We start from the raw sequence: 13,842 nt of genomic DNA on the forward strand, positions 1-13,842 counted from the left end.
TGGAGATACAGCAGTGACCAAGGCTCACCCACCACCCGAGAATTCAGTCTCATAGAAGAATAAGACAAGTGAAGAGGCCTTCAGTACAGTGCTGTGAGGGGGAAGCCCAAGGCTCTGGGAGCAAAGAAGGCATTCCCCATGCATAATGGCATAGGCTTTCCAGAAGGAATCAAGACCACAGAGTAGTGTGGTAGAGGGCTAAACTGTGGCATCAGATCTGGGCCTGTGGCCCTGGCAAGTGACTTGACCTCTGTGGGATTCTTTTGGTCTTTCCATAGTTGCAGGATTGCTGCCAAAGCATGAAGCATTTTTTTCTGTGCTTTTGTTTGAGGAAAAATATCAAAGGGGTTTGATTGATGAATAAACATTTGGAACTTACTTTTTTTAAGGTAATAATTGCACATGGTAACAATTCAAGCAGTATGAAAGTATATATATGGCAGCCTAAAGTGTCCTTGCCTTCAGATCCCAGCCATCCCCAGGGGCAACTACCATTAAAAGTTTCTGTTTTCGGGGGGCGCCTGGGTGGCTCAGTGGGTTAAGCTTCTGCCTTTGGCTGGGGTCATGATCTCGGGGTCCTGGGATCAAGCCCTGTATTGGGCTCTCTGCTTGGCGGGGAGCCTGCTTCTCCTCCTCTCTCTGCCTGCCTCTCTGCCTACTTGTCATCTCTCTCTGTCAAATAAATAAAATCTTAAAGATTTCCATTTTTGGAGACAGTTTCTGCATCTTCAAATGTGTGATGTGGAGCCTTCCCCCAAAATGATAAAACTTTTCAGACATTAACACATCTCAATGGAGAGAGACTTTGTATTTTCAGGTAACCTACAATATTTTAAGTTATGTCAAAGGGCAGAAAAAAATGACTTGGGTTTTTTGGTTTTGTTAAGACTTTTTTTTTAAGATTTTATTTATTTGTTTGCCGGAGAGAGAGCACAAGCAGGGGGAGAGGGGGAAGCAGACTCCCCGCTGAGCAGGAAGCCCGGAGAATAGGCACACTTTTCCAGGACCCTGGGATCATGACCTGAGCTGAAGACAGATACCAAGACAGGTATCCCAAGACTTTTTTTAAGTAATCTCTACACCCATTGTGGGGCTTGAATTCACAACCCTGAGATCAAGAGTCACATGCTCCACCAAGTGAGCCATCCAGGAACCCTTTGAATGTTTTAGTTTTCATACAGGCCTTGTATAAAGGGTGAAACACAATAAATTGTGTGTGCATTTTTGGGAGGTATATATATCTCTAGTGAGATCAAATTATAGTCCTTGATCTCTACACCTTTTGCTTTTTAAAGCAAACAGTATCCTGAAGATTGTTCCAAACAGCATAGAAAGACCTACCTAATTTTTTTCTTTTTAACATTTTGGGAGCATATTGTTGGGTCCAACAGAAGCTATAATCTTATATTACTAAACTGGCTTCAAAGAGTTTGAATCTATCCTGCCCCTTCTGCAGGGTTGAAAGGGCCTGTTACCTCACACCAAGTCCAGTGTGGGTATTTTCCACCTTCTTCATCTTTTTGTTTGTTTTGTTTTGCTTTTAAAGATTTTGTTTATTATTTATTTGAGAGAGAGACTGTGCATGAGCAGGGGGAGGGGCAGAAGGAGAGGGAGAGCAGACTCCTCACTCAGTGGGGAGTCCTATGCAGGGCTTGATTGATTCCAGGACCCTGAGATCATGACTTGAGCTGAAGGCAGCAGCTTAACAGAGCCACCCAGGCGCCCCTTCTTCATCTTTTTTAATCTGATAGGTGAAAGCTCTGGTGTTTTTGTTTATGGATAAGTATGGGCATACAGATATATATATTTTTTAGCTTTATTGGGTATGGTTGATACACAGAAATTGCACACATTTAACGCATACATCTTAATGAGTTTTGCATTTTTTTCTTCAAAGATTTTATTTATTTGACAGACAGATCACAAGTAGGCCGAGAGGCAGGCCGGGGTGGGGGGGCCCTTGCATTTCTTTTTAAGACAGTTTTCAGCATCTGCAATTCCTGCCTGTGTGTGTGTGTGTGTGTGTGTGTGTGTGTATTGAAAGCATTGTATTGCCGTTATGGGCTCTTGGGGGTGTGATTTAGCAAAACCTCACAATTAAACTTCATGTGTCCTTTGACTCATCAAACTGGTTCCTGGTTATTTATCCAGTAGAAAAACATGCATATATATATATATATATATATATATATATGTGCCCTATCAATTGATAATTTTCTAATGAATTGCTACTTTAAAAATAAGTGATGGGGGTGCTTTGGTGACTCAGTGGGTTAAGCCTCTGCCTCTGGCTCAGGTCATGATCTCAGGGTCCTGGGATCGAGCCCCACATCCGGCTCTCTGCTCAGCAGGGAGCCTGCTTCCCCCTCTCTCTGCCTATCTCTCTGCCTACTTGTGATTTCTCTCTGTCAAATAAATAAATAAATAATCTTAAAAAAAAAAAAGAGTGATGGGGTATCTTGCCAGCTCAGTCTATGCAGCATGCAATCCTTGACCTTGGGGTTGTGGGTTCCAGCCCTGTGTTGTGCATAGAGATTATTTGAAAATAAAATCTTAGGAAAAAAAAATGGTGTGGGGCGCCTGACTGGTTCAGGGGTAGAGTATGCGACTCTTGATCTCCAAGTTGTAAGTTCAAGACCCAGGCTGGGTGTAGAGCTTACTCAAAAATAAAAACTTTTAAAAACAAATGAGTGGGGGCGCCTGGGTGGCTCAGTGGGTTAGGCCCTATGCCTTCAGCTCAGGTCATGATCTCAGGGTCCTGGGATCCAGCCCCAAGTGGGGCTGTCTGCTCAGCTGGGAGCCTGCTTCACCCCCATTCCCCCCGGCCCGCCTGCCTCTCTGCCTACCTGTGACAGAGGTAGGCAGAATTTGACAGAGATCACGGGTAGGCAGAGAGGCAGGCAGAGAGAAAGGGGAAGCATGCTCCCTGCTGAGCAGAGCCCGATAGGGGGTTGGATCCCAGGACCCTGACATCATGACCTGAGCCAGAGGCAGAGGCTTAACCCACTGAGCCACCCAGTTGCCCCAAATAAATAAAATCTTTTTAAAATTTTTCTGAAAAAAAAAAACCCACAAATGAGTGATATATATTTGGTGGGCGTGTCCACTCAGCCTCTTTGGATAACAGTTTGGCGCTATCAAAACGAAAAACAGAACACACCGTTTGTTAACCAGCTATTTCGGTCCTACAGATTTATTCTTGTTTATAGGCATCAAAAAAGCGGTATTAAGTAGAAAAGTTGGGGCCTCGCTCTCCCTTAGCACAACCGCTGGTCGTCCCCCAGCAGCACTGCTCTAAGGGCGCCTTCCAGGCTGGGTCCTGGGGTCTGCAGCTCCGCCGTCCCAACACTTGCCGCGACCCGGGGCCGCTCGTCACCGCCCTTGGCCCCGCCCTTGGACCGTCCGGCCCCGCCCTTGGGCCGTCCGTCACCGCCCCAGGGCGCTTTTCCCGGGCTCGATTCCCGCCCTCAGTCTCGCCCCACTAGCCTACTGCCCGCCCTTAGCCCCGCCCCCAGCCTAACCCCAGCCCCGCCCCAGCCTCGTCCCAGCCCTTAGCCCTGTCCCCAGCCTCTTCCCAGCGGGTAATCCCGCTCCCAGGCCGGTTCTCGACCCAAACAAGTCCCCGGGTCTCCAGTCACCGCCTCGGGGCCCCTTGTCCCTGCCCCAGCCCCAGCCCCGCCCCCAGCCTCGTCCGCGCCCCCAACCCCGCCTCCGGGCTGCGTCAGAGCCTCAGCCACGCCTTCCGAACGCGGGCTTGGTTCCCAGTCCCCGCCTCCCGGCTCCGTCGTGGTCGCCGGCGGGCCTGTCGCCGGGACCCAACCATGTCCCTGTCAGAGGAAAGCTGAAACTCTCCGCCCGCTGTCGGAGGCGGCGGCCACCGCCCTGCCGGCACCCCCCGTCACCCGCTGGCGCCCCCCGGGCGAGATCCCGAGTCCCCTCAGCCGCAAGCGGAAGTGCGTGTCGCTCGGATCATGGCGACTTTGGCGGACCTGCCGGACTCAGTCCTGTTGGAGATCTTCTCCTACCTCCCGGTCCGGGACCGGATCCGCATCTCCAGGTGCGGCCCCGGCCCGCGGGGGGGTGACGGGAAGGTCGGGGGGCGTGGGGCTGCCCCTGGGACGCGGATCGGGTCCCCGCGGGGCGGGGTGGTTCTAACGCCGGGTCCCCTCCCCCAGGGTTTGTCACGGCTGGAAGAAGCTGGTGGACGACCGGTGGCTCTGGCGACACGTCGACCTGACGCTGTACACGGTACGCGGGGCCGACCGGGCGGGCCTGGGCCGCGGTCGGGTGTCTGGCTCTCGAGCCCCACCCCCTCGCCCCCTAGATTTCGAGCTTGGCGGCCCGGGGTGCATCGCGGCACACTCGCTGCTCAGCCTGTTTCCCCATCTCCAAAGTGGGGATAACCAAGTTCCTGCAGGGAAGGACCTTAGAGCCGAGTCCCGCGTACAGGGAGTATAGGACAAACGTTAGTTGCTTACATGATCTGTTAATGAGTTTTCCTGGAGCAATCATCTTCCAGATCCAACTTAATTTCCACAGTTTATTTCCTGAGTAGTGCAACCTTTTCCACTTTTCCCCATTTGCATCGTATTTATTTTTCTTGTTTGAGTATGAACTATTCCAAATGTATATATAGCAATGTATAGAGGATAATATCTGAAACGGCTGCGTACTCTTCACCTATATTTAACCCACTTTGACTTTGGGTCATTTTTGCTGCAGATTCTGTGAAACATACATGCAAAGGTTTTGGGGTACATGTACGCAGGCAACATTTATAAATATATCGTGGCATTTTTTTGAAACCCTCCTCAGAGGTCATCGCTATTATAAAATGGAAATGTAGTCTTCTAGAAACTTATGTTTCTCACTTTCTCATTTCTCACTCACTTCCTGTGTAAGTGCCAGGAGGCAACATACAGTTTTGTTCATGTGTTGATCGAAAGTTTAAGTAATGGTGTTCTGTTGAGGTAATTAAACGCCATTTATTGTATATCCACCCAAAACTAGCCTTATTCACACAACATTGCTTTTGAAATTTATTGTAAATGAGACATGGACTGATTTGTTCCTTTTAATTTGTTGAGTATACCACAATTTATCTGTTTTCCTGTTGACATTTAGTTATTTCCAGCTTTTTACTATTACAAACAGTGTTAAAAAGGAGTGTCTCAAACTTGCCTGTGTATATGAATCATCTAAGGATCTTGTTAAAATGCTGATTCTGAGGGCGCCTGGGTGGCTCAGTGGGTTAAGCCGCTGCCTTCGGCTCAGATCATGATCTCAGGGTCCTGGGATCGAGTCCCGCATCGGGCTCTCTGCTCAGCAGGGAGCCTGCTTCCCTCTCTCTCTCTCTGCCTGCCTCTCCATCTACTTGTGATTTCTCTCTGTCAAATAAATAAATAAAATCTTAAAAAAAAATGCTGATTCTGATTGAGTGAATGGGGATGGGGCCCCAGATTCTGAATTTCTTTCTTCTTCTTTTTTTTTTTAATGTATTTTACTTATTTATTTGACAAGCAGAGATCACAAGTAAGCAGGGAGGCAGGCAGAGAGAGAGAGACGGGGGAAACAGGCTCCCTGCCGAGCAGGGAGCCTAATGCGGGGCTCGATCCCAGGACCCTAAGATCATGACCCGACCCGAGCCGAAGGCAGAGGCTTAACCCATTGAGCCACCTAGGCGCCCCTGAATTTCTAACAACCTTCCAGGTTGTATGCTATGCACAAATTTTACACTATGCAGTTTCTTTTTTCTTCCTTTTCTTTTTATGGTAAAGTGTACCTACATTAAAATGCACAGTGCTTCCAGTTACTTTGTTTTCTAGTAATTAACTTTGCACAGTTAATTTTTGCAGCTTTCATCATCACCAGGTTGTGATGGTGATGATGATGATTTTTAACACAGGTCTAATTTACTCTAGGCAGTTCTAGCCTTTTTCAGCTTGCTTTTGTGTTGCTTATTTCTGTTGGCGGTGGTCACGAGGAAAGGGATAAAATAAAATGCTGGTGAGTTGCTCTGCTTTCTTACTTCGGGTAATGAGAATCTGCTGTTGCTAAAGACAGATCTATTCTGATCTTCTCTTTTCCCTCATTGCTTTTGTTCAAACCTAGAAATCAGAGTGAATGGATTATATTGTCTTGTTACTCTTGGGGAGGTACAGGGTCACTTGAGGCTGGCAGGGGAAGGGCAGAAGCCCAGGGGAGCACTAGAGCCCCAGCTGGGGCTTGTTTGTCTCTAGGCAGTCAGGGGCTGTGGAATATTCTCCATATCTCTCACCCTGTCACCCGCACTTCTGGCTCTTACAGATGCGGCCTAAAGTCATGTGGCACCTCCTTCGCCGGTACATGGCATCCCGGCTCCATTCCCTGCGGATGGGTGGCTACCTGTTCTCAGGCTCCCAGGCCCCCCAGTTGTCCCCCGCCTTGATGAGGGCCCTGGGCCAGAAGTGCCCCAATCTGAAGCGCCTCTGCCTACACGTGGCTGACCTGAGCATGGTGCCCATCACCAGCTTGCCCTGCACCCTGAGGACCCTGGAGCTGCACAGCTGTGAGATCTCTATGGCCTGGCTCCTCAAGGAGCAGGACCCCACTGTGCTGCCCTTGCTTGAGTGCATCGTGCTGGACCGCGTCCCTGCCTTCCGAGACGAGCACCTGCAGGGCCTGACACGCTTTCGTGCCCTGCGGTCATTGGTGCTCGGCGGCACTTACCGAGTGACAGAGACAGGGCTAGATGCGGGCCTCCAGGAGCTGAGCTACTTGCAGAGGCTGGAGGTGCTAGGTTGCACCCTCTCCGCCGACAGCACCCTCCTGGCCATCAGCCGCCACCTTCGAGATGTGCGGAAGATCCGGCTGACCGTGAGGGGCCTCTCTGCCCCTGGCCTGTCTGTCTTGGAGGGCATGCCAGCCCTGGAGAGTCTCTGTTTGCTAGGCCCTCTCATCACCCCAGAAATGCCTTCCCCGACTGAAATCCTCTCTTCCTGCCTTGCTATGCCCAAGCTCAGGGTCCTTGAGCTGCAGGGTCTGGGGTGGGAGGGTCAGGAGGCTGAGAGGATCCTGTGTAGGGGGCTGCCCCACTGTATGGTCATCGTTAGGGCCTGCCCCAAAGAGTCCATGGACTGGTGGATGTGACAACCACCTGTCCATCTCAGCTTTCACTGGGGAGCCCCACACCCTCTGAATGGCACCTTTCGAGGGCCTGTAGTCAGGCTGACGGGGCCTGAAAGCCACAGGTGGAGAGAACCAAAGCCTTGGGGCCTCCAGACAATTGGAATCCCTGTTTGGCAGTTGTTTGGCCTCTGTGACATCAGTCAGCCTCCTGGAGGGCCTGTCCCCACTTCTGGAAATGGGGGAGATCATAGCTACCTCATGGTTACGTTGCAAAGCCTTAACTCTTTACCAGCCCTGGGCTGAAAAGGTCCTTGATGAAGGGTTGTTCTCAGGAACAGGATGGATGCAGAAGGGTGGTGTTAGGAGTTAGGGGGACCTGAAGGGCCAAGGCCCCTTAGGAGGCCTGGAAAGACTCTCTATGCATGTGCACCCACACACCCACACACCCACACACCATTGATATGCCTACTTGCACACAAGGGACATGATGAGAAAGCCGGCAAGTCTTAGGCTTTGATGATCGAAAGTGTTAATGAAGGTTCTAAGTTGTATTTTCTGTACTTGGTATTCTGTATTTTCCAATTTTTCCACAGTATATATTATTTTGCTATTAAAGAATTTTTTTTTCCAAAAAAGCATTTGGTTTCTTATTCGACATTTTCTTGAATGCCCACTCTATCACACGCCGTGTTCTAAGTCTTGGGCCCACAGCAGTAAACAAAACAAGCCCTGAGTAGAAGGCAGGACGATCAACAGGTGAATGCATCGATGGGATAGTTTTGGAGACAATAAACCAAGCTCACGTGATGGAGGTACCTGTGTCTGGTAGAGTGAGCGGAATGAGCCGCTCAAGTCTGGAGACCTGAGGGGATGAGGAACCCACTCTGGGAAGCACTGGGAAAAAGAAAAGACCAAGACACTGAGATGTAAATGAACTTGACATTTTTCAGGATCAAGAAGAACCGTGTGGCTGAGGGAACAAGAGGTGAGCCATAGAAAGTGAAGTCAGCTGGTGGGGTGAGGTTGGGGGCTTCTCACAGGTGGCATGGGTTTTGGAGGTTCAGTAAGTAGCAATGCTTTTCCTGCAGGCTGAGTTTGAGCCACTTGAAAGAAGCAGATGGCAGGCTGATAGTGATCAGGAGCGCCCACCCTTGAGGCCCCCCAGCCCAGCCTGCCTGCTCTGTGGTGGGAAGAGCCAGAAGAGAGAACGGCTGAGCTAGGGCCCTTGGTTCCTTGTTCCAAGCTCACTCACCAGAGACTGGGTGTCTCTCCCATGCTTTCCCACTAGCAGGTAGAACAGAAATTCCCCATCAGGCCATATGAGGACTATGGTATGAGTACCCCCTCAGTGTGGCCATGGCTAGGGTGTACTTTACTTGTTCCATGCCATGCTCAAACCTGGCAGCTCCAGCTCAGGGCACCTGGTGGGCTAGACTGATGCAGCCTGGAGCATTGGGACTGGTGAAGTCTCAGGTTGGGGAAAGAGATCTGCTTAAGGGTGTCTGGACACCTGAGGTCTTTTGTGGGCAGTATGATGGGGTGGCCAACCCCAGTCTTATGCTGGGATCTGCTGGTGGTCCTGGAGTAGGCTGCCGATGCCCCACCTGGAGCAGCTTGAGGAGGAAAAATAATTTCCTTCCTTTATTCTTGCTCTTCCTGCAGAAATGGAGGAGCAGGCATGAAATTAATTGGAGGCAGTGGTAAACATGGAAGTGTTTAATGGCCAGCGCTAGCAAGTAATGATGGGGCAGGGGAGCCCTAATTTGTAGTGTTTGCCCATTTCTGTGGTGTAAGTATTGCATCGTGGCTGGTTTCAAGCTACCAACAGTCTTAACAACTGGCTCACAAAATCCTTGCAACTTTAGCAATTGGCCCTCCTGACCTGGCATGAGCTGGCTTCAGGAGGCCACGGGTTCATGGTGTCTTTCTTCTAGATTCACCCAACTTTAGTGACCCTTTTCCTGAGTGTAGGTCTGAGGGGCGATAGGATTATGGGACATAAGACAGAGCTCCTTCCACCCCTGACCGCTGCCTTCTGGATAAGGGGCTGGGAGCGTGAGGATGCCCTTTGCTATTAAATGTACCTGAGACTTGTTTTAATCACGTATGATGATAGACATGGAGACAGCTGTCTTTGAAAGAAAACTTTATTACTTAAAATTCCCAAGAGCAGGGGGTCACCATGCAATGAAGAGCCACTATGGGGGGAAAACCAGGGTCTGTAGGAAGCAGGAGTAGGGGGAAAGCATGGGCCTAAGCCTTTATTATGGTTTTTGCAGGAAGAAATGGGCAAGGTAGGGCAGGCAAGCTGAGCAAGTTTAGAATTGGCTAGTTTGAATAATTTTGGTGGGCTCTAGGCTCTAGAAGCGGTCCCTAGTTGTCTGCTACTTGGCCCTGGGCTGATTTAGGGCAGAGGGAATATTGGTTTGCATGTAAGACTGAGATCAAGGAGCTAATTGTATTGGTTGGTTTGAGGGGTGGTCCTTACCCAGGTTTGCAAGACCCTAAGGTGTCAAAGCATCACAAAACATAGAAAATAAAAACATGACTAATACACTCTCCATTGAAAGTAAAGATAATCACGAGCAAATTTTAATTGACTGTCTGTTTTGTGTCAGTCCTTTATGCATGAATTTCCTCTAGCAGCCCAATGAGGAGTTCTATTGAGGTATAATTCACACAAATAAACAGCAAATATTTAGGTGCATAATTTGATGGTTCTGACACTTGTGTACACTTGTGAAACTATCAAGATAACAAATATTTCCATAACTCCCTAAAGTTTCCTTGTGGCTTCTTTTAACCCTCCCTCCATTCCCGTCCTCAGGCAAACACTGGCCTCTTTTCTGTCACTATAAATTATTTTTATTCTCCTAGAGTTTTATGTAAGTAGAGATGGATATTTGTGTTTAAACATATGTTTTCCTTAAAATAATTTTTCCTGATATTAAAAAAAATAACATATGTTTGTAAAGGATTTTAACATTATGGAAAGTGAGGGGCAGCTGGGTAACTCAGTCAGTTACGTGTCTGACTTTGGCTCAGGTCATGATCTTGGGGTCCTGGGATGAAGTGAGCCCTGCATAAGGCTCCCCACTCCATGGGGAGTCAGCTTCCCCCTCTTCCTCTTCCTCTCCCCCAACTTGTGCTCTCTCTGCCTCTCTCTTTTATTTATTAAATAAATAAAATCTTTAAAAAATTATAGAAAGTGAATCTCTTTCTAATCCCAGGCCCCAGAGGAAATCACTGTGAGAAGTTGGATGTACAATCCTCTAGAATTTTGTCTACTATTGGGACTCTGGGGAAAAAAGTCAAAGGCATTACTTTTTTTTTTAAGTTTAAAAAATTTTTTAAGTAACCTCTGGACCCAACGTGGGGCTCAAACTCATAAACTCGAGATCAAGAGTCACACGCTCTTCCACCTGAGCCAGCCACACACCCTAATCAATGACATCTCTTAATCTCCCTTCTGAGTTTGAGACCAATCATGGAAGTTAGATATGGAAACATCAGCTTCATGAGTAACAAAACTTGGATTGAAGCATGCTGGTGTTGCTATGTATCCCCTGTTGGCCTTATGATGTTTTATTTATTTATTTATTGGCCTTATGATGTTTTACTGCTGCATTTACCAAATATACTTGGGCATGGTCCAACTGGTTGACCACAAACCTCCTTTGGATGCTTACTGTATGGCCCCAGCCTGATCAAACTAGCCCTTCTCTGGAGTCCCTTAGACTCCCAAGCAGAGAGAGAAAGGGTGAGATACAAAGATCCTCGGTTCTTTCTTCCAAATCTGCTAGTGAGATAAAGGGTTTAAGTGTGTATGTGTAGAGGTCACTTTAGCTGACATTTGCCCTCCTTGGATATGGAAAGCCAGAAGAATGATGTTTTCTCCCTAATGGACTAAAATAGATGCATACCTGTTTTGTGTCAGTCTCAGCCTGTAATAGTGATGCTATTGGCTGGGAATGCCCGGGGCACTCATCTGGGCCCCTACTTCTGGCAGTGAGCTCCCACAGCCATTACCCTGACTGGAGCCAGTGTTGTGGCTGGACCCACCCTTGTGGTTCTTACTATGATTGCAAGACACACCTCAGCAACAGCTATCAGATAACTTTGAAAAATGAGACTTATAACTTAGGAGTTCTGGAGGGTACATGGCATACCTAAGGTTGCCAGGAAAGAGAGAAAGAGAGAGAGAATGAACAGTCTTGGAGTTCTGTCTTTATTGGGGGTTAAGGATGGGGTGGAGGGCTCAAGGTTTTGTGGATTCACCTTTATTGGTGAATTTTGTTAACCTTAAAAATTAAAGTTATTTTTGCCAGCAAAAAAAAAAAAGGGTTAATTCAGGAATAGCAGAGAATTACAATTCATAACGTGCAGGTTATGGCAAAACCATAGGCAAGTCTGGAGAACGAAGGAGAGGAATGCCCATTTATAGAGGAAAGAGGGGAGTTGGGAAGGGTTATTATAAGCAAAAAAGTCCATTGGAGTAAACGGAGTTTGAAGTACAGTGGCTTCTCATTGGCTGAGCTGTGCAAGTCTCTCATTGGCTGGGCTGTTGCTGACTAGGAGTAAATCTTTCCTCCAACTGCTGGGGTAGTAAATGTGCAGGCTTCTTCCTGTTGAGAATGCAAGGTATGTCTCTTCGTGCTCATTCTGCAAAGGGCTGTGAGAAGCGGTGTGTTATCCCTTCTGGCTTTCTGACTCCAAATTATTTTATTAAGTAGGCACCACAGCCAGCATGGAGCCCAACCCAGGGCTTGAATTTAGGACCCTGAGATCAAGACCTGAGTGAGATCAAGAGTTGGGTGCTAAACCGACTGAGCCACCCAGGTGCCCCACTCCTGACTCCATTTTAGATGAGATTTCCTTTATTCAAGTTCATAAAATGGATGCCCCTTCAATCAAAAACTTAACGTTAGGTACTTACACTGAACCTCCTCAAACAGATGTTCCTGTGTTCCCTTACTCCTCCCTCTAAAAGAAGAGCCTTTCTCTAACTAACCTTTAAGATACTTATAGCTCTTATGGTTGGAGTGTTCTTATTTCAATAGGCCTTTCTCCCTCCTGAAATAATTCTTTTGAATGAAGTCTTTCTTTACCATTGTCCAGAATAATTTTTGACAATGATAAACAAACAAAAATCTTTTAAGCCATTTTGGCTCCTTGCCCTAAAACTACTCAAATCCATCAGCAGATAGCACATAGCCATTGGCTCTGCCTTAATTTTAGCATCAGAGCTGGTCCCACTCCTTCCATTCCTCCCAGCCAACTGCGTCCAGCTATTTCCATCTGTCATTGGGATTATTGCCTCAAATTTCTAATTGTCCTGCCTGATTCTATCTTTGCCTCCCTAGAGTCACACAACAAAGAGAACTTTAACATAAAATAAAATAAAAATACACATCAGATAATATTGCTCCTATAGCTCAAAAGCCTTCAGGGGCTCCCCCATTGCATTCAAGGTAAAACCCACAATTTTTGAACAGTGTGGAGATTCCTCAAGAAATTAAAAATAGAGCTTCCCTATGACCCTGCAATTGCACTCCTGGGTATTTACCCAAAGATACAAATGTAGTGAAAAGAAAGGCCATCTGTACCCCAATGTTTATAGCAGCCATGGCCACGGTCGCCAAACTGGAAAGAACCAAGATGCCCTTCAATGGACGAATGGATAGGGAAGATGTGGTCCATATACACTATGGAGTATTATGCCTCCATCAGAAAGGATGAATACCCAACTTTTGTAGCAACATGGACGGGACTGGAAGAGATTATGCTGAGTGAAATAAGTCAAGCAGAGAGAGTCAATTATCATATGTTTTCACTTATTTGTGGAGCATAACAAATAGCGTGGAGGACAAGGGGCATTAGAGAGGAGAAGGGAGTTGGGGTAAATTGGAAGGGGAGGTGAACCATGAGAGACTATGGACTCTGAAAAACAACCCGAGGGTCTTGAAGGGGCGGGAGGTGGGAGGTTGGGGGAACAAGGTGGTGGGTATTAGGGAGCGCACGTATTGCATGGAGCACTGGGTGTGGTGCAAAAACAATGAATACTGTTACGCTGAAAAGAAATTAAAAAAAAAGATTTCATTTATTTATTTTTAAGATTTTATTTATTTATTTGACAGACAGATCACAAGAAGGTGGAGAGGCAGGCAGAGAGAGAGAAGGAAGCAGGCTCTCCACGGAGCAGAGAACCAGACGCAGGGCTCAATTCCAGGACCCTGGGATGATCACCTGAGCTGAAGGAAGAGGCTTCTGAGCCATGCATGTGCCCCTTATTTGTTTATTTGTTTGAGAGAGAGACAGAGACCACACACTCGAGAGGGAGAAGGAGCAGGTGGGAGGGGCAGAGGGAGAGGAAGAAGCAGAATCCCTGCTGAGAGGGGAGCCCCTGTGGGGCTCAATCCTAGGACCCCGGGATCATGACCTGAGCCAAAGACAGACGCTTAACCAACTGTCCCAAACCCCGAAATTCTTACAGTTGCCCAGGTGGCCTTGTATGATACGGTTCCATTACTTCTCTGACCTGACTTCTAGCTAGTCTCCATCCTGCCCAACTCACGTCAAACATTTTATTTAAAAAAAATTTTTTTTATTTATTTATTTTAAACTTCAAACATTTTAGACACTGGGCTTCTGCTGTTGTTTAGAGGCCAAACCTCTCCTACCTCAGGGCCTTTTCCCCCAGACATTCCTACTCATCTCCAACCAGATTGCTGGGGG

At 47.7% G+C, this 13,842-nt stretch overlaps 1 protein-coding gene across 1 annotated transcript; it reads left to right on the forward strand.

Moving 5' to 3' along the window:
* Nucleotides 1-3,759: 3,759 nt before the first annotated feature.
* On the forward strand, nucleotides 3,760-7,717 carry FBXL12 (F-box and leucine rich repeat protein 12). Its single transcript, XM_044254264.1, has 3 exons — nucleotides 3,760-4,057; nucleotides 4,176-4,248; nucleotides 6,307-7,717. The coding sequence occupies exons 1-3, from the start codon at nucleotides 3,972-3,974 to the stop codon at nucleotides 7,126-7,128; spliced, it is 981 nt and encodes a 326-aa protein (XP_044110199.1). The 5' UTR covers nucleotides 3,760-3,971; the 3' UTR covers nucleotides 7,129-7,717.
* The last annotated feature ends 6,125 nt before the right edge of the window (nucleotides 7,718-13,842 follow it).

The sequence above is a fragment of the Neovison vison genome, chromosome 6, assembly GCF_020171115.1.
Source record: "Neovison vison isolate M4711 chromosome 6, ASM_NN_V1, whole genome shotgun sequence".
NCBI lineage: Eukaryota > Metazoa > Chordata > Mammalia > Carnivora > Mustelidae > Neogale > Neogale vison.